Below are 19,613 nucleotides of genomic sequence, written 5' to 3' on the forward strand. Positions count from 1 at the left end.
GATGTTTTTGATTTACCTCAGTTATCGGGAGAGAACCACCGTAAGAGCACTCCTAAATGTACAACAGCCGGTATCAACTTTAATAGAAATGGTGTCGTTACCTGCAACATATTCACTTTAATGTACATGTCAAAATATTCGTTCTACAACTGAAATGGTGTGGATGTGAACCATACCAGGCTTAGAGCAGTTGTTCCCAGAAGTAGGAGGTACAGTTTGCTCTGCGAATAAACACAAAACCCTTCACTGTTATCACTCCATCAAAAGCAAAATTATGAGCAACCTATTATGTGGTACTACACAGTCGGGAAGATATAACCGTAGTTGCACTACAGAGTTTCATTTGATTGCTTACCTCAATAAGGTGAAGATTAGATGCTCGACTTAGCAGAACAAAAGCAAATTCCCCAATCTGCGCAAGCGACATTCCAACCTATAGAGAAGAAAACTGTAAGGGCTCTCACTACGACTAAGGTTTGGAGCAATGTGAAAGCAAAAAGGAAGGGTTCACTTCTTACAAGTAGTATCCAAAGACGTTAACAACGATTGCAACGACCACGGTCTTTATCACTATCACCAGTAACACAACTGCTACCAGAATATCAACATGGTTCCACAAGAAGTGCATATGTATCAACATTCCAATACTAGCAAGGAACAGCGCTGCAAAAAAATTGCGGATTGGTTCTACCTGAAAGGGAAGCACATGAATGATAAGAAGAGCTCTATGTGGCAAAAAAGAGAAATGCATTTCATAAAGCCACCAACAGATATATAGCACAAAAGACACTTGTGGCATAAGAATGTCCAAATAAAATGCGAAAAGATCCACAGGTCCGAAAGAGTCAAAATTGACTTCTTACTTGTTCAAGAGTATGCTGGGCGAGATCCGTTGTTGAGATCATCACTCCTGCCGAAAAGGAACCCAGCTCAAGACTTAGACCGAGCTTGTCACTACACTGAAGAAACCGAAACAATACTGAGTTTATGAACTGAAAATTTGAGATAGCACATGTGCAAAAAGCCAATAGATAAGAAGAACAAAGGATCAGACTGACCCAAGCAACAAGCAAACAAAATGCTACAGCGGCCAACTGGTAGAGCTCGTTAGTCTGTCAAAGATTGACGAACGCTTAAGTTGATAAACATTTTAAAGACCAAAAACGGAAGCAAGTAAAAATATGTGTATACCTGAGAAGAAAGGCTTGTCATAAGTTTTAGAAACCATGGTACCCAGGTACGTGACAGTACAAACAAAGCAGCCAAAAACGCAATCAAAATAGCCAACCTTGAAAGAAATTACCGCACGGTCAAAAGAAATGAAGTATCAAAAACTTGGTTTCACTGAACAACAGTATAACAAGTGAAAAAGGAAGCAGGATATTGTCGACATTTTCACAGAACTTCCAGTAAAATAGAAAACATACGATTTAGCCATGGACAACATTCCTTGAAGGACACCAGATGTGCCACCAAGAACCGGAAGGAGAGCAAAAAGCAAACCCACAGCACAATCCTAGAGATTCATGAAGCCATATTTTAAAAATCTAATGAAAGCAACTGTAGGATACAACATATTAATAGCTGAAATCCAGTAGCATACAAAAGAGTAAGCGGAAACAATAGCCTGTAAAAATCATATTACTATGCTATTGTTTGGAGAGTGACTGAGATACCTGAAGGATAAGTGTTCCAACGGTTATCTGGCTATGTAGAGCACTTATGCTATTTTTTTCCATTAAAAATTTCAACACCTGATACAAGAATCATGGCAAGGTAACAAGAACATATGAGGATCACCCCTAAAGAGAAACTTAGGGAAACATAACTGGTACAACAAAAGAAAGGATTTAATACAGTGAGAGCACACGGAGTAAATTATAACAGTTTAGAATACAAAAGTGATATTAGAATATACCACCGCTGTTGACGACATCGAAAGAAAAGCACCTACGAATATTCCTTCTGTTAGTTTACCACCGCATAACTGCAATGCAATGAAGAAGCAGCCAAGTCAACCCAATGCATTCCTTTTCATGATTTATACACAATAAGCCTAATAACTCATTCTTACTCAATTGCTATTACTATTTACAAACTAGAACATACCGAGGCTGTTATCCCACTCAAGCACATGAACAAAAATATTTGAAGAAGACCTCCTGGAATAGCTACTGCACGAACTACACGAAGCTGCGACCACAAAGTACAATAAGTCAATGACTATCTCAAAAGTTTCAAAAGAACAAAGAAACCAGAAAAGAACATGCAAACCTTTGCTGCAGAAAATTCTAATCCTAAAGCAAAAAGGAGAAAGATTACACCAAACTGAGCTACTGTTTCAACCTGTGCTACACAAAAGAATATATATATATATCAAGTCTTGTCGACCATTAACATAGCCAGTCAATCTCTTAATCAGAATCTGACAGAACACTATTAGATTAGTGTCTGTCTATGATCTTTTTTGGGTTTGAAAAACCACAAGAACGTCTATAGCAAGAACTCGTACGTAATGGTATTAAAATGCACTAAGGGATTAGAAATATATACTTATCATCATTGCGTTTGAGGTGATGTTATAAGTTGTCACGCTGATCTGCTCTAACTCCTTCATTTTCGTCTCATCATAATCACGCTTCATCACTTGAATCTTGTTCAAAGTCTCTTCTTCTTGAATGAAGCCTTTATTCTCTGTTTCTGTTATACAACTGCAAAAGAACAAGATACAAATCAAATGTGCAAAAGAAGCTACCCACAGTAAGCAGTGCCGCAAAGATGATAACTAGATACGATCAAAACAGAAAAAACGACAGCGTTTGGTACAGGAGTTACACGAAACGACAGAGAGAGGTCATACATGGTTCGGTTTCACTGGATTTGAACAATTTTAGAAACGCTAAAGCAACAATCGCGACATAAGAAGGATTTATACGAAACTTAGAAACCCTAACATTTACAGAGACGTACCTCGACGGCGAGCGAGAAGCCCTGACCAGCTAGATCCGCTTCAGGCGAACGAGAGAAACAAAATTGCGATCAGAGATTTTATGCGAATCGTTAACAAAAAAATTCATGATTTGCAGAGAGATCAAAACACTTACTAATCTGAAAAAATTCGAAGGGATTTGCTGTTTCAGCAAATTGTGGAAGCGTCGATTGATAGAGTTCCCGAAAGTCAAGAAGAGAGAAAATAGAAAACTAGGTCACGGAGAGATCAATTGATTTGGGAGAAAATGTTTTCCTTTTCGTAAAACATGCATGCCGTCTCTCCTAACGGTTAGATTTCTAATTTGAGTCGGGCCTCTCGATCAAGCGTTTGACAACACGCGTTTCTTCTCACGGTTATGTTTTAAAATACGAGTCGATTTTTTTTTTTTGTAATCGAACCGGTCTTGCATTCTTATAAAACCAATCTAAACCGAACCGGTTCTTTTTCCACCATGTCTACATATTATACGCTGCCGTTTTTCGTGTCTCTGTAATTTGTCAATTTTCCTTTTTCTTCTCTCTCTCTCTCTCTTGTGGAATAAATAAGAAAGACGACGCAGAGAAGAAGGCGAAGGTGAGAATGGCGTATGTTAGCATGGGTGAAGCTCACCGGCGAATCACTGAGTACCTAAACCGCTTCTGCGACGCCGTTTCCTACCAAGACTCTTCTATGCTTTGTCGCCTCCTCTCTTTCTCTTCCAACTCCCCGTCTCTTCTCTCACTCGCCGACGCACTCAACGTCTTCCAGGTGCTTAGATTTCTCTGATTTGCTTAAATTTCTCTGTTTAATCGAGACCCGTATTGTCAAATTAACAAATTGGAAACAGTAGGAGTATGTTTTTGCGATAAGAGGCATGATATGATCCTTATGTGTGTAAAGTTTGTGGCTTTTAGGTTCAGTTTCAATCCACGATGCTTAGAATATGATCTTCTAATTTGAGTTCTCAGTGAGTATGAATCTTGAATTTAAGTAAGAGTATGTTCCTTGGGTATAAGCTTAATCTTTCTGTTAGGTAAAGTTGCTTTCCGATTTGAATCAAGAGCTTGAAACTGTCTTTGGTAAACTTGTTGTATGAAACACTCTCTATGTGTATGAGTTTAATGAGTATAAATTTTGTATTAGGGCTTGAAACTGTCTGTGGTGAAGTTGTTGTATAAAACACTCTCTATGTGTATTGGTTTTAGTGAGTGTAAGTTTTTGGATTAAGGCTTACAACCGTTTGTGGTGAACTTGTTTTATGTGTGTTGAGTTTAATGAGTATAAGTTTTGGATTAGGGTATGAAACCGTCTGATAAAATTGGGTTCATGTGTTTACTGGATAGGATTGAATCTTCCTTAATTTGCAAGAATTCTGAGAATGTAGAGAACTCTGAAAGACTGATTCCAGTGAAATCTACTATTTTTTTAATGATGCAGGATGCTAGCAGTTTGATAAGACAATCTGATAAGTTCTCTGAGTACGGGGAGATACTAGCTCACTTGTTTCGTTCTCTACAAAGTTACCGCGTTGGGAATCTAGTCGAAGCATACCTCGCTTTTGAAAAGTTTGCCAAGTAAAGTTTTCTTGTTCCCTCTCTGCTGCATTGATGAGAAGAATAGATAAGCTTCTCTCTCTTTTCGTGTGTTGACAATGTCTGATATTGGGATTCTATATATGTGCAGCGCTTTTGTTCAGGAGTTTCGTAATTGGGAATCTGCTTGGGCTTTGGAAGCTCTCTATGTAGTTTGCTATGAAGTTCGTATTCTTGCTGAAAAGGTAGTCTTTCACTTTTATATCACTCATCCAAAATCATAGATTAGTTTAGTTTCACATCTTCTGAAGGTTTTCAATGGCAATGCAGGCTGATAAAGAGTTGACCTCTAATGGAAAATCCCCTGAGAAACTGAAAGCAGCAGGATCTCTTCTCATGAAAGTCTTTGGAGTTCTTGCTGTAAGCTTCCTTAGTCTTTGTTAATCTTTAACTTTTGTGTTGAGTTTCTTCTTTTGAGGATCCTTATTTAGTTTTTTTTTAACTATAGGGTAAAGGTCCAAAACGAGTTGGAGCATTGTATGTGACTTGCCAATTGTTCAAGACCTACTTCAAGGTGAAACTCAGGATAAATAGTTTGTTTATTACTTGTTATATGATTTTCCATTTACTAAAAATGTGTCCCTTGTTTCTCTATTTCAGCTTGGAACTGTCAATCTTTGTCGAAGTGTAATAAGAAGTATTGAGACTGCTCGGATATTTGACTTTGAGGAGTTTCCAAGAAGAGACAAGGTCTTGTGCAATCAGTTATAGTTTCTGGCCTCCTGATTCGGTTATGCATTTTTCTTATGCTTTTCTTTTCTTCACAAACTATACAGGTTACATACATGTATTATACCGGAAGATTAGAAGTCTTCAACGAGAATTTTCCTGCTGTGAGTCACTGATAGATTTTCTGTGGTTCATTTTGTAGTATTAGTTGAAATATGGATAAGGACATGTTCTTGTTTTAATAATCTTGCAGGCTGATACAAAGCTATCATATGCCTTACAACATTGCAACCCCAAAAGAGAACGGAATATAAGGTATGTTTGTGGTTTACTCTCTGATTAGTGATTAACCCCATGCGTTTCATTGCTTAATGAGGATAATTGGCTTATATTCAGGATGATATTGAAGTATTTAATACCAGTGAAACTTTCTTTAGGAGTCATACCAAAAGATGAGCTCTTACAAAAGTATAATCTTCATGAGGTAACAACTATTCTTTTTGTTTTCAAAAATACTCAGTTCTATCATCTATGTCAAACTTATCGCTCTTAATCCAACTTTTCTATGTGTCCAGTACATGAATGTTGTGCAAGCTCTGAGAAAGGGTGATCTCAGGCTTCTTCGGCATGCTCTTCAAGAACACGAAGATAGGTACGTCTTTCCGTTGACATCTTACTGTACTTATCTACATCTTAATGTTAGGTCCTTGTCTTAGACTAGTAGTGTACGAGCATTGTGATTAGCGTAGGTGGCTTCTAGTGTATTGTAGCTGTGTTGACAGCTCAGCAATGACTGGTTAGTTATAGAGCTAAAGGTTAAATGAGAGTGGAGATGCCCTTGTTAGTCTATCGCATAAAAAAATTGTTTAGTTTTGATTATTAGATCGCTGAACAACTTTAATACTAATCAGGTTCTTGAGGTCTGGTGTGTACCTTGTCTTGGAAAAGCTGGAGCTCCAAGTCTACCAGAGACTCATGAAAAAAATGTAAGTAGTAGTTACAAAACACTCTCAGATTACTTCAGTTTCACAGTTTCATAACTCTTTTTTTTTTAATTAATGTTTCAGTTATATCATCCAGAAGCTAAGTGATCCGGCAAGAGCTCACCAACTGAAGCTTGAAGTGATTGCTAAAGCACTTAGATGGCTTGAGATAGACATGGATCTCGATGAGGTTTCTTCTACGTTTCCATCTCATTCGTTGCTTTTGATTACTTTGCATAGAAATGTTATAAAACTCATAGCTCTGATACTGTTGTTTGCAGGTGGAATGTATAATGACGATCTTGATTTACAAAAACCTTGTGAAAGGTTATTTGGCACACAAGAGCAAAGTGGTAGTTCTAAGCAAGCAAGATCCTTTCCCTAAACTGAACGGGAAGCCTGTAGGCTCATAGTGACTTGCGGGTTGTCCTTGTTGTTGTATTAAGAAACTCTGTTTTAACCCGAGCTTAATCTCATTATTTACTTCGAAATTGTTTTTGATAGTCTGATAGATTTGTTTTTGGAATAAAAAATGATCTAGAAGGAATCAGAACATCCAGATTGTTTTACAGCCTTGAATAATTTATTTTTCCATCTCAACAGTTTACGAATTGTTTGCTTTTTGTACATTCAAAGTTTAAAATTTTGTGATATTTTGTAACAATTGAAATCAGTCAACCAATGAAGAAAACATGAACGTGGTGCCTAATAATAGATACCAATTGTTCATTTATCTATGTGGCATGTAGCATGAACGTGGTGCCTAATAATAGATACCAATTGTTCATTTATCTATGTGGCATGTAGAGGTGGCAATTTTGGACCCGGACTGCAGGTCTGATCCATAAAAAAATGTCGCGGAATGGTACTGGGCCGGGAATTTTTAGACCCGCAAATTAGCAGGCATCGTGGAACACATTGTTGTAGGACTGGACTTTTTCGAGATGAGACGAAACAGGTCATGCGGGATTACAAGAATCCGTATTTTTTTCTTCTTTATTTCTTGTTTTACCTAAAAAAATGAGAGTGAAAAGAAGGTGATTTACGTGATTTTCTCCGAGAAAATGAAAGGAGCTCTGGCAATGAAGATTCGAGCTCCGGCGATTACGATTTAAGTTCCGGTGATGATGATTCGAGCTCCGAAGATTTGAGCTCTGGTGGTGTTTTAATTTGGTATTCTTTTTTATTTACTTTGGGATTGACAACTTTGATTTGGTGTTTGGTTTTATTTATTTTGGATTCATCAAACTAAAAAATTGGTTATGAATTTATGAGTTATAAGCTAATGAAAAACATTTTCTGCAATTATCTTTAGTTGGTATGTTAATATATTTGGAGTGTGACAAAATTAACTACAATTATTGTTTTAAATAACAAACTAGATTTTGACTCTTGCTTTAAAAGTGCGGATAATTTTACAAATTTTATATAAATGTGTAATTTTATATGTATATATATTATTTTAATTTACTACAGATATGAGAGATCATATGGAGTTTCAAGTTATAGAGCGTTAGGTCTAGGAAGCGGGTCAAACTCACCCTGCCCGACCCGCCATGCTGTGGGTTGAGTCATTTTTTTTATTCAAAAATTTGACCCGCAAGAAGAAAAAAAAGTTTTGTTGTCTTCTTATTCTGATTCTCATAATTAACCAAATGAAAGAAGGATTTTCTCATCAACATAAGCTTCCTTTACTAAAACAGTGTTTTCTCTTCTCATTTTATTTCAACTTATTGAAATCTCAATAAAAAAAAAATTTGAATGTCAATTCTTTTTTCCAAGAACGAAAATATTCAAAGTTTTATTTCACTGATAAAACTATTACTAAAATTTCATTTTCAGCTTTGACAATATTTTTAGAGAATTTGCTGTAGCTTTTAGATTTTTTGGATAATCATCTCAAATTTTATGAGCATAGTACTAAAAATCAACCGAATCTGAATGCCTAGGCCTAAGAGAATGCATTTCAAAATTTACATTAGTCAAAACAACCGATGATGAAACCTTGAGAATTGTAAAAGAGTACGTTCTGGAAACAAAAAAAAATTAAGTAGAAAAACAGATTCAAAGATACTAAAATACTTCAAAAGTGTTTCATTTGACAAAAGACTTAATATTTTCAAGCAGCGAGATCAGGAAGTGTGTTTTGAATCTTGTAAGGCATCAAGATGTTGAAACCATCAGCCGCAGTTGAGACGATCATCCCTGGAATCTGGTTGTGCCAGTGAAGTTCCTTCAAGTCCTTTTGCCCCTGGTGAACGAAGAGTAGCTGAGGAGGCAAGTCTTGAGGTGTGTTGACTTGTTCCTTGCTCTGTGCTTTGAACTCTTCTTCATCCATCTTTAAGGATAAATCCCATATCCTGCAGATTCAACAAATAGCCAAAAAAAACATTAGACAGTGTTATCGATTTTATTGGGGATTATCAATGTTTTCTGTATAAGCTTTGTGGCTTACGTGAGCTGGTTATCGCCAGAAGAGACTGCAAGTGTCGAAGATTCATGAGCGCTCCACTCAATCGACGTAATAGGATGCTTATGATACCCAAAATGAGCTACCTTAGCTTTATCCTTATCCTAGTTCAAGATTCAAATTCTATCACATCAGAATCTTGTTAAGATATTGATATGAAAATTATAAAACCTATGGTCTTCAGAGTACCTTTATAACTCTAAGATCATGTATAGAGAACGTCCCGTCATCACTCCCTGATGCCAACATGCAACTAGCCAGCCTTCATGAAAGAGGAAATACAACGAATGAGCCAATTTGAAAGCAGCACAAAACCAAGTTACACATCAAAGTGGGAAGAGAACCTGTTCCATGAGATGACATTCACATCTTCGTTATGTGCCATGAAAGATAATCCAGGCGACTTCCCCATTCGGATATCCCAAAGTGCAACAATCCCATCCACAGAACAAGACGCAAACACGTTGGCTTCACCTGGACACAGAGGAAAGAATATTAAGCTGAAAAGAGACAGTAACAGTTAACACACAATTTAGCTGCAAAGCGAGAAATTTACTTGTAAGTCTTCAACACTTGCGGTGTGTCCGGCTAACGGAATAGGATCAACAGTCCATGAACCGGAAGCTGGCTCCCATAAATGAATCATACTCATGCAGTCACCTAAAGGGTTTAAAAAAAGAATTAAATACACATTGACTATATATGTTGAGAATATGGAGAATATCATACCTGTACATGAGCAGAATCTGCCGAAGAGACACAGATATGAGGATTTTGAGGCATTGCACGTATGCGGTTGACACATCCATGATGAGCAACCCTGCGAACCTGTACATCCAAACAACTTTTGAGACAAAGTAACAACCATGAAGACTTTCTCCACTTCAGATACGACTAGGCGAACGTTACCTGAATATTTGGAGCAGAGGAAGCTCCATCTTCGCTTTCCTCATCGCTGTCACTGTCCTCACCTTCATCATCCTCATCCTCCATACCGTCATCACCATTCACTAGATTCTTGGGCACTACATCACGTCTCTTACCAGATAAGCTGCTGATTTTAAACAATCCTATCGAATTCCAAGGTGCTTTCTCAGCCTATATGGAAGGGAAAGAAACAATTCACAGGATTTCAAGATTCTAGAGCAAAAACACAAATTAAGATATACGTTGCTGATTTTAAACAACCCTATGGAGATCCAAGGTGCTTTCTCAGCCTAAAATGGAGGGGAACAAACCATTCACAGGATTCAACGCAAGAGTCTAGAATAAAACAACATTTGAAGACATAAAGGTACAAGACTTTACCTGAGTCCCAGCCACCATATACAATGTGTGAGGAAACTCAGTTCGGCTCAAACCCAACTTATCACCTAAAAATGTCAAAACTGAAACAAAGAAAATAAAGAGTCAAATCACCAAACCATTCAAAAACAATAAATTTCTCAACTTTATGATTCAGATGGTAAGATGATACATTTGTATTACACAATTTCATAAACAGAGTATAACTTTCTCATGGAACATATAAGAGTATCTCTACAAATCAATAAATTAATGAAGCTTATTAGCTAAGAATAGTCTAAAATTACCTCAAACAGGGCCAACCAACATGGAAGCCATGAAGGGAATTATAAGCAGAAGGGTCACACTGAAGCTCTTCTCCCTCTTCTAGCTTATCAACACCTGGCTGCCAAACCCTTATTGGCATTGATGGTATCGATGAAGACGACGCTTCTCCCTTTTTCTACCAAATTCAAACATTCAAATTTATACCTCTAATCAAATATTTTCCCTCTAATCAAATTTATACCTCTAATCAAATATTTTCCCTCTTTTGCATATAGTCCCTCCATTTATTGAAAATTACTCTTAATTCCTAAATCTTTAAAAATTGAAATAACACCCAAAGTTCGTTAAGAGATCGCATTCAAGCTGTTTTTTTTTTTACTGTAGAGAGTCAACATAATCAATGTAGTAAGAAAAGCAATGAGTGTACCAACAAGTAAAGCAAGTACAATTAGTCTTATGTTTCTCTCTTCTACTTGGAGGAGAAGAATTTGTCCCAATCACGAAGTGAAGAATCAACAGAATCATCAGGGAGAAGTTTTGGAACCCTCTCTGCGCGAATGAACTGTTTCAAGACAGCTTTCTCTTCATCGATCAGTTTCTTCTCTTTCCTGTCTTTTGGTTCAATCTTCCTTTTCTCTTCCAAGATCCACTTGAAAAGCTCTCTTTGCTCATCTTCTGGAATCGGTTTCCTTGGTACCTGTACAGGCTCAGTCGCCGCACCACCCTGAAACACCAACTCATCAGCTGCTGCTGAATCCGTAAACTCAAACAGAGGATCCGGTTTAGGGACCGGTTTGGCTTCTTCCTTCTTCGGTACTGCAGTTTCTGGTTTCGTAGCCTTGTCAGTTTCTGAAACGTTCTTCTCGACCTCGGTGTTAACAACACTTTTTTTCGCACCCTTACTACCCTTTTTAACTCCCATTTTTTCGCCCACATCAATGTCTCTTTCTCGTTTTTTCGCAAATATAAAAGCTGCAGAAACAAATCATCAAATTAGCAAACACTGAAGTGGAAGAAGAACATGACTGTTCTATTATTAATATTCAAACTGCTTATAACGCACATGCATCAAATATGGTTTTCACGCTTTTGATTCAGACCAAGCTTCAAAAGTTATACTATTGAGGATATTAAGACATTGCCAGCATGAATCAAAATACAATTGAGATGGGTTGAATGAGAATATGCTAAAGAAACATTGGTACTACACTTAAACATTTCAAGAGAAGGAATGAAAACACAATACAATACAATTACGTCCATAAACAACAGTTTTACGAAAAATCTATGTGCATCTTCTATTCAATATAACCCTTTAGCTGAAAAAACACAAGGATACTGCTTTTAACTAAGTTCAATGTCTTTTCATATCGCTAAAGAATATAAACAATAAGCATGCTAAATCAAACTCTATCGGATTCTAGTAATTTCAATCAAATTCCACTCAATAAATGATGAATTATAGAATAAATTGTCATGTTGCTTCATACATAAATAAAGATTTTGAAAGAAATATCTCAGCTAGGCATTTCATCAAACACATTGTGCACGTAAGCTAATAATACCTGCAAGACCAAGATTGAAGATCAGCATAGTTCGCCAGCCCATTGTAGCCAGTCTGGGAACAGCTTTCTGCGGTGGTTGGGATCCGGTGGGAGGAGACGGCTCCATCGGATCCGATTGAAATATCGCGAAACCCGACTCGGATCTTCCGTATTATACCGCTTCTCGAGAGATTATAGTATCGTCGCAAAAGAAAATGAAGGTTTCAAAACCCTAATTTGATGTCATCTCCTACGATTCTTCTCCTTCTACTTGTGATTTGATTTTGCTTCCTCGCCAAGTAAATTTTTATTACAGTTTTTGGAAAGAAAAAAAAAAGTTTCTGGCTTTGGTCTTCTCCGAAACAGTCTTTACTGACTTGATGGCGTGTGGGTTTGTTCAATTGGGTTTCGAAATACTCTAGCTCATCAAGAGGCTTCTTGAAAAGCTCAAATTAAGAGACCTATATTAATTAGTATTTAGAACATTGCATTTGATTCTAATTTCAATATTTTTATGATACTTCCCTCGGAAAAATCTTTGCAAATAAAATCAAAAACTTATTTTAAAAATCTATATTTAATAAGAGTACTGATATACTCCTATTTTGTTAATTGTTATTTTCTCTTCTAAAGTGTAATTTGCACAAACGGTTTACACTTTATAACATCTTTCTAAACCCATAATGTTATTGTCACAAGTTCAATACAATGCAACTTTCATTTATAGCCGGTTTAGACTCACTATCAATGCAATGCAAACTAAAACCATAAGATATAGTTGGTTTACTTTAATTAACATCTAAGCCGAAGAAAATAACACTTAAAGACTCTTGAGAAATCAGGATCAAGAACCAAAACTATGTACCCCTAAAATATTAGGAAGTCCTAAAAGCTACCAATATCTGAAAACCTTAAACCTTTAGAACCAGATTTAGATTATTTCCTATAGAAAATAATCAACATACTATTTAAAGTCTATCGATTATTTACTATAAATACTCTATATATTATTTAAAGTCTATCACCTAGAAAAATCAAATATTAAATATATGCAAAATAGGTTAATATTTTGTTATATCCATAATATTTCTATATTAGTTAATTCATACATAAGAAACTACGAGAACAAATAATTAATATACGAAACAAATCGCGCAGTTTTATATTTAGGGCCCCTAAAAATTTGGATTTAGTGTTTGCAATAGACTTTTCTGAACTGGTAAATATGGTGTTATCAATATAGTGATCGGCTTACTCTGAAGAATATTAGCGATGAAGATTTTTAGATTTGTGATTCAACATATATCAAGAAAAAAATACAAGGATGAACAAGTTTGCACATGGTGTTTTGAGTTGTCCACGTCCATATGTTGTTTTCGCAATCAATTTGTTCTTTTTCAATCGTGTCTAGTTTAACATAATTTTTTTTTATCAAAATAAGTATCAGATATTAACTATAAATAAGGAGGTTTGGAGAGTGTTGTGATCTAAGCCAAGTGAGTTGAGAAAGTTAAATCTTAAAGACTCTCTTGAGTCCTTTATAATAATCCTTGAGCGTTCTTAATAAAATAAATATCCCCCTTTAAACCATCTGTGTCTATCCCTAAACACTTGATCGATATACCTTTGATCCTAAATACCTCCTTTATGGTTGTACCTACTACTATGTGTTTGTAAATTTGGTATCACCCTATTAAAATGGAAGAGACGCAATTCATAGCTACTTCTGTTACACCATTGAAAAAAGCATTTTCTTGGATCCATACATGTTAAATGTGATAGAGTATGACAATAATAAATATAATTAATAAAAGTTTGTGGAGAGTTGAATTATGTTCTGAAACCAAATTCTATATTTAACCATGAAAATTATTTAGTACATTGTTCTTCATAAAATGCAAAAACACCAGAACTGACTTTGAATCAAACAGAAAATTAAGATCATTAAAATGGATTGGACTTGGATTAGTAATTGTTTCTTATTCTGAAAACCTGTGACCAGCATGCTGAAAGAAGAGACCAGCGGGGCTTTTAGCTGCACGATCAGACTTCTTACTAACCTGATGGATCGTTAAACAAACCAAACATGAGGTTCTCGAACTGGGAAAACAAACTTAAACTTTGTGTCTTGAGTACTTTTCTTTAGTTCGATTCAATCGCACATACAAGTCGAACTCAATCGTAAAAGTGGTATCAGGCTCGTTAGTTTCCGCATACTCAAGAATCAAGATAACAGATCAAGGCAGTTGAAACATTCAAGAAGGAGCATTCTCAGCAAGAAGAGAGTACAGATCAAGGTTCGAAACTTATCTGTATTATCTGTGTGTTGTAGAGGATTCTTGAAGCTTGTTCGTCAGTAGCTGTAGCTGGATCTGATTTGAAGCGTTCTATGGAAATGTGCTTATAAGTTATAACCCCACCCCCCCCCCCCCCCCCCCCAAAAAAAAAAAACAATTATTGTGGTTTATTTGTCGTCTGTTTTTTTTCATACATCAATCATGACCAACCATCTTAACTTTTATTTTTGTGTCCATGTTTAGAGTGGTTGTAAAAGTGTTTTCGGCATAATTTCAATTTATTTGAAATGAAAACTAAGTAATACAAGGGAGATCTCACTGATTACTCATCGTTGAAACATTATACGAGAGATTAGGACTTTCTAAGGTTTTTGTTGTGTTTCTTTTTCTATACGTAAATTAGGTTTTAGTATTTTTGCCTTTTTGTTTTATGTTAGATTATATATTTTTTTAATATATATACAAGGGTCGATCTCTTATGATCAAATTAGGGCTTTGAGTAAAATATGGAGCCAAAAGAAAAGAAGAAGAGGAAAACACGCTACCGAAAGGGAAGAACACAATCGATTCCTACCGACCTAACCATAGAGATACTCTCAAGGCTGCCTGAGAAATCTGTTGCTAGGTTCAGTTGTGTGTCCAAGCTTTGGTCATCAATCACCTCCGACCCATCTTTCCCACGGCCGCGCCTTCTACTCTGTTTCCAAAAATATGACGACTCGGACTTGTATGTTTCCTCTATTCCACAACACACTCAGAACTCGAACAGGTCCTACTCTTCTTCTCTGTCTTTTGATCATCATCATATGATGAAGCTCCCAAGTTGTTATAATCGGTTCTCATCTAAGGAATCTGTCCATGGCTTGATCTGCTTTCAAGAATCAGAAAACCCGATAGTCTGGAACCATAGCACGAGACAGTTCATAGCTTTACCAATTTTACCCATACCATGTAAGGACTGGAAAAAGACAACACTGTTGTTAGGATATGATCCCATTGAAGGTAAACATAAAGTAGTGTGCCTTCCCTTTAAAAGGACTTGTTATGTGTGTCGAGTTTTTACATTGGGATCAGCTCAAAAATCATGGAGAAATGTCAAAACTAATATTACGCATCGTCCCACCAGTGATACATATGAGCGATACATCGAGGGTGTGATATATTATCTAGCATCTGGTGTTGTAATGAGCTTTGATGTCAGATCTGAAAAGTTCGATATGATAAAACTACCTTCGGGATACTTTTCGGGACTGCTGATAACATATAAGGGAAGGTTGGCTTTTCTTAGTAGAATGAGTTATAGAACAAAAAATAGAAGATTATGGATTTTGGAGGATGCACAGAAACACATATGGTCGGGACAAGACTTTCTTTCACCTTTTGCTGATTTAGATTATCTGAGTTTCAAACTAACAGGTTTCACTCATGTTGGCGAGTTTATTTTTGTTCCAACAAGGCGTAGCCAATCGTCTTATATTTTACTATGCGATCCGGTGAAAAACAGCTGGAGAAAATTTGAATTTAAGGGATTAGCAGACCAGGTATCTCTCCATAATGAACACCGACCTTATGCGCTCCATGTTTTCCCGAATCACATTGATAGTCAAGTGTCTTTGTAACAGTTTACTGCTGTTTTCGTTTTTCCTTTGAATGATATTCTTATGCAACTTTGGCTCTCAACGTCTCTACAAAATATGACTAAATCTCTGCTGTTCGACTTAGTCGTAAAAGCTTATGCAACTTTGGCTCTCAACGTCACTACAAAATGTGACTAAATCTCTGCTGTTTGACTTTGTCGTAAAAGCTTTATCTACTCATTCAAGTTTCGACTCGAATTCGCTGTCAACTTACTTTGAAGAATTATCATGTTTAATTTTTTTTGCTGTTGTAGTTTGTTTTTCTTTTTCAAGAAGATGCTTAATTCCCTCTTGTGATTGTAGTCCAAGAGATTAATCTAATGAAAGCAAGTTGTGTTAAAAAAAATTCTTATGCAACTTTATGATATTTTTTATAGTTATATTTTTCGAGTCTTTACTTTGATTCTATCTATACATTTAAGCATAGAAAATAATTTGAATATAGTTTCTAGTTATACAGAAAAGGCAAAAACACCAAAATCGAAATTAAAATGGATTAGTAATTGTTTTCTTATTCGGAAACACAACAAAACTGAAACCAGTTTTCAAAACACAAACTAAAGAAGAAGATAGTATTCCTCGCTAAAACGACAACTAAACCGCATTAGTTTTACCACATAGGCGATAAGATAGATGGATAGACAATGTTATATTTTTGTTTCTTTTCCCTCAAGGTTTAGAGGCACATGTCATAACATGCGACTTGAACGTTTCCAACTCTGCCAAAACTTCCTCTTCCGGCCTGTAAATCAAGTCACTCATCCGCCATATCTACCAAAGAAGAAGATAGTATAAACATAACACATTTACTTTTCTTTATCGACAAAATTTGCTCTCATGAGGTACCAAGAAAGTGTTTCAAGGTTTACCTGCAATGTTCCACCTCCACCAGTAGTCTCACAGTCATCAGACACACTAACAATAGTCCAAGGGTCCGCCGCATTCCAGTGGAAATCAACAACTTTGTCCCTAAGAAAGCATATATAAACACTTAAAAGCAAGTAAATGAGACACGTAACGTAAGAGAGTTATAATCAAGTCTTTAAGAACCTGTGACCAGCATGCTGGAAGAAGAGACCAGCGGGGCTTTTAGCTGCACGATCAGACTTCTTACTGACCTGATGGATAGTTAACCAAACAAAACATGAGTGCAATTAAGTATCAACTATAAGAAATGATCATTTCAGACATATCTGAGTGACTTATGTACACACCCTGTCATAATCCCAGATGTTCAAGAGACCATCTTCAGCAGAACTCCCAAAAACAGATGACTTATCAGGACACCACTGAGTTGATTAACAAGATGGTATCAGAGAGTTAACAAAGTACAGGCATAATAATGCAAAAAGAAACATAATAGCTGTTGTTGAAACCTGAACGCAAAGAACAGCAGCTCTGTGGCCTTCAAATTTGTAGATGGGCGTACCAACTCCATTTGAGGTAAGGTTCCTGCGATCATACAACCGGACAGTGTTGTCTGCAGACCTGAAACATTCAAGTATATCTAATGAGTACACGTATGCATATTCTAAACACTTTCCCTAAGTCCTTAATGATTTATCTGTGGCGCAGGTATAATTATTTTATCATACCCTGTTAGGATCAGATTGTCGTCATGAGGATTCCAGTCGACACAATGAAGATCAGCATCGTGAGCCTTTTCAACCTGGTAAATACAAAAAACAATATAAAAGAAACAGAAGGTAAGAACTTCAAAATTTTGATAGGATCAAGAGGCTATGACACCTTCGTGACAGGGCTAGTGCCAGTTCTTGCATCCCATAGAATGAGGCAAGAATCGTCACCAACACTGCAGAACTCTTGCGCACTTCACGATACAAAAATTCACCAGAAGCATCATCAAGAAAGCATGAAAAGTTCAGCATTTTCCATGAAAAATATAGATATTACAAGGAGGAAACTGTTCTAAGAAGTTACCTGGTCGGGCTGAATGCCACATCTTCAACTGTGTCGTCATGGCCATGATATACACCTCGGGGGGCAACAGAAGGACTCTCAGTCTTATCACCACCTTCACCAGTCTGCTTGATGATCGATCCAGATGATTTGGAATCTGTACCAACCGTTGTGATGTGGTCCTGGATACTCCACAAAACAACTGACTTGTCCTTGCCTAAGAGAAGAACCTTTTTATGAGAAACTGGTGTAAACAAAGGATCAGACACTACAAATCACAGAAACACATACCTCCAGAGAGGACAAAGGGCTCGGTTGGGCACATTGCAAGAGCGAATTCAGCATTGTCTTGGTGTCCAGTTAGTATCTGCAACAAAAAAAAAATGGCTCAGATGCTGCAAACAAGTAGCAGTATTTAAGAAGAAATCAAATAGATAATATCACTACCAATGATTAAGTTAAGAGGGAAAAAAAAAGAATAAAGCGCAAGCAATGATTTGCCACGATATTTCTCAGAAGTGGACATACCAAATCCGGACGGGAAGTTGCAGCCCCAAGCACAGCATGACGGTTTGGTTGGGTTTCAACATCCCAAATGAGAACCTGAAACCAACATACTGTATTCAGATAACTGAAACTGGAAATACGTCCAAAACAAAGCAAAGAACCAACAAATTTGACGACCATAACAAAATAGAAGCAGCAGAACTTACATCAGGACTGTCGGTGTGAGTAGCAATAATCTTACTGTTCTGTGGGAGTTCCCTGATTCTGTTAACCTGAAATCGCAAATTAGTGATACATACACGTCAAAACATGGTTTTACTCTCATCAAAGTGCCAAACGAGTAAATTCATGAGCTGGTTTAAACAGTTGTGCGGATACAATGGAATTATGCAAGAAACAGAAGTAGAACCAAGAATGTTGATACAGGAATTCAAACCTCGCCAGGGTGAATGATGGTCTTGTACTTCTTCACAAATGGAGAACGTGCTTCTTCATTGAACTGAGAACACATTAGCACAAGATAGTAAATACGACAGTAAATTTCATTGTAGAGAGGAAAAGAGCACATATTGGTTGAAAAGCTAGTAATGACCTGAGATATGTGCTCAGCTGCAGCGACCCTTGGCTTAACAACTTCGCAATTAGCTATGACAAGAGTGTTGGGCACACTACCATCAGTCTGGTGACACAAACAAGGAAAAAAAAATTACAAATAAGCTAATGAGATGAGTATCTGAAATGATAGCAAGAGAAACCAACTTGTTCAGAGAGGTAAAGACGCTGGCGATTCTTGTAAGTTGCTTGGTCAAGCTGTGGACCCCATCTGTGAAAAGCCCAAACAACAAAGAGGACTGGATCAAACATGAATACAGCACCTAAACTATCTGGTCAATCGAAAATGCAATTCAATCGAACATCAGATTACGGTTAATCGAAACCCTAGAAGGAAGAGAGAGGACCTGCAAGAGAGGGAAGGCCAGACGAGGTTGTGGTTGGCGAGCCAGTCGTAGAGGATGGGGACGAGACCTTTCCACTGAGTGTACTTCTCGTCCACACTCTGCTTCGTCTTCTTCCCCCCGCTCTCCTTCCCGCTCTGCTCCTTCGTCTGAGAATCCTCCTTGATCTTAGGTTTCCGGCCTCTCTTCTTCGGCGCCGGAGTTACGGTTCCTCCGCTCCCTTGAGGAGACGCTGCTGCTGCTTCGTCGCTCTCCATCTTTCTCTCCTCTCTTTTATTTGATTTTACTCTCTACAGTAAGACAATACCGTATCTCCCCCTCTCCTCCTCCACACTGCCATTAAAAAAAAAATCACTAAACAATAAAAACAAAAGTCTCCTTAATAACGGATGGCCTGCCGTTTCAAATACTGGTAAGACTGCACGTTGTTCGATATCACGAACTACAAACAGCACGATATGTGTTTTTAATAACATTCACATCTGTTACCACCTC

General features: G+C 37.0%; 5 protein-coding genes and 1 pseudogene across 10 annotated transcripts in view; 2 read left to right on the top strand and 4 right to left on the bottom strand.

The window, feature by feature from the left end:
• LOC103849266 (K(+) efflux antiporter 4) overlaps positions 1 to 3,286 on the bottom strand; it is a 94,297-nt gene extending 91,011 nt beyond the window's left edge. For 3 of the 6 annotated variants that reach the window (XM_033275798.1, XM_033275799.1, XM_033275796.1), the window contains exons 1-15: positions 3,105 to 3,286; positions 2,971 to 3,008; positions 2,554 to 2,711; positions 2,275 to 2,351; positions 2,110 to 2,193; positions 1,919 to 1,987; positions 1,677 to 1,754; positions 1,428 to 1,516; positions 1,192 to 1,288; positions 1,059 to 1,112; positions 864 to 959; positions 519 to 691; positions 356 to 433; positions 177 to 221; positions 17 to 101 (exon numbers count right to left, since the gene is read on the bottom strand). In XM_033275798.1, coding sequence (XP_033131689.1) covers positions 385 to 433; positions 519 to 691; positions 864 to 959; positions 1,059 to 1,112; positions 1,192 to 1,288; positions 1,428 to 1,516; positions 1,677 to 1,754; positions 1,919 to 1,987; positions 2,110 to 2,193; positions 2,275 to 2,351; positions 2,554 to 2,644 — 957 coding nt within the window. In that variant the 5' untranslated portion in view covers positions 2,645 to 2,711; positions 2,971 to 3,008; positions 3,105 to 3,286 and the 3' untranslated portion in view covers positions 17 to 101; positions 177 to 221; positions 356 to 384. Of the gene's footprint in view, positions 1 to 16; positions 116 to 176; positions 222 to 355; positions 434 to 518; positions 692 to 863; positions 960 to 1,058; positions 1,113 to 1,191; positions 1,289 to 1,427; positions 1,517 to 1,676; positions 1,755 to 1,918; positions 1,988 to 2,109; positions 2,194 to 2,274; positions 2,352 to 2,553; positions 2,712 to 2,970; positions 3,036 to 3,104 lie in introns of all 6 variants that reach the window. The other 3 variants (XM_033275801.1, XM_033275797.1, XM_033275800.1) reach the window with 3 other exon arrangements.
• A 187-nt stretch (positions 3,287 to 3,473) lies between these two features.
• On the top strand, positions 3,474 to 6,836 carry LOC103849263 (enhanced ethylene response protein 5). Its single transcript, XM_009126072.3, has 13 exons — positions 3,474 to 3,739; positions 4,409 to 4,545; positions 4,655 to 4,748; positions 4,834 to 4,923; positions 5,012 to 5,077; positions 5,164 to 5,253; positions 5,340 to 5,396; positions 5,486 to 5,547; positions 5,629 to 5,716; positions 5,808 to 5,884; positions 6,144 to 6,218; positions 6,300 to 6,405; positions 6,497 to 6,836. Exons 1-13 carry the CDS (start codon positions 3,572 to 3,574, stop codon positions 6,626 to 6,628), a joined length of 1,242 nt encoding a protein of 413 aa, XP_009124320.1. The 5' UTR covers positions 3,474 to 3,571; the 3' UTR covers positions 6,629 to 6,836.
• Positions 6,837 to 7,356: 520 nt separating this feature from the next.
• On the bottom strand, positions 7,357 to 10,541 carry LOC103849265 (annotated as a pseudogene).
• Positions 10,542 to 10,574: 33 nt separating this feature from the next.
• LOC103849262 lies at positions 10,575 to 13,679 on the bottom strand. Its single transcript, XM_009126071.3, has 2 exons — positions 11,823 to 13,679; positions 10,575 to 11,229 (listed from the first exon to the last, which is right to left on the bottom strand). The coding sequence occupies exons 1-2, from the start codon at positions 11,926 to 11,928 to the stop codon at positions 10,727 to 10,729; spliced, it is 609 nt and encodes a 202-aa protein (XP_009124319.1). The 5' UTR covers positions 11,929 to 13,679; the 3' UTR covers positions 10,575 to 10,726.
• Positions 13,680 to 13,785: 106 nt separating this feature from the next.
• Positions 13,786 to 16,458, top strand: LOC103849260 (putative F-box protein At1g47790). The gene has a single exon (XM_009126070.3). It carries the CDS (start codon positions 14,605 to 14,607, stop codon positions 15,715 to 15,717), a length of 1,113 nt encoding a protein of 370 aa, XP_009124318.1. The 5' UTR covers positions 13,786 to 14,604; the 3' UTR covers positions 15,718 to 16,458.
• LOC103849259 (WD-40 repeat-containing protein MSI4) lies at positions 16,206 to 19,460 on the bottom strand. The gene is made up of 15 exons (XM_009126069.3): positions 19,122 to 19,460; positions 18,922 to 18,985; positions 18,755 to 18,841; positions 18,599 to 18,661; positions 18,369 to 18,434; positions 18,184 to 18,258; positions 17,947 to 18,022; positions 17,677 to 17,872; positions 17,485 to 17,566; positions 17,331 to 17,404; positions 17,112 to 17,223; positions 16,950 to 17,024; positions 16,786 to 16,853; positions 16,605 to 16,704; positions 16,206 to 16,506 (listed from the first exon to the last, which is right to left on the bottom strand). Exons 1-15 carry the CDS (start codon positions 19,373 to 19,375, stop codon positions 16,405 to 16,407), a joined length of 1,494 nt encoding a protein of 497 aa, XP_009124317.1. The 5' UTR covers positions 19,376 to 19,460; the 3' UTR covers positions 16,206 to 16,404.
• Positions 19,461 to 19,613: the final 153 nt, after the last annotated feature.

The sequence above is a fragment of the Brassica rapa genome, chromosome A07 (assembly GCF_000309985.2).
Source record: "Brassica rapa cultivar Chiifu-401-42 chromosome A07, CAAS_Brap_v3.01, whole genome shotgun sequence".
Lineage (NCBI taxonomy): Eukaryota > Viridiplantae > Streptophyta > Magnoliopsida > Brassicales > Brassicaceae > Brassica > Brassica rapa.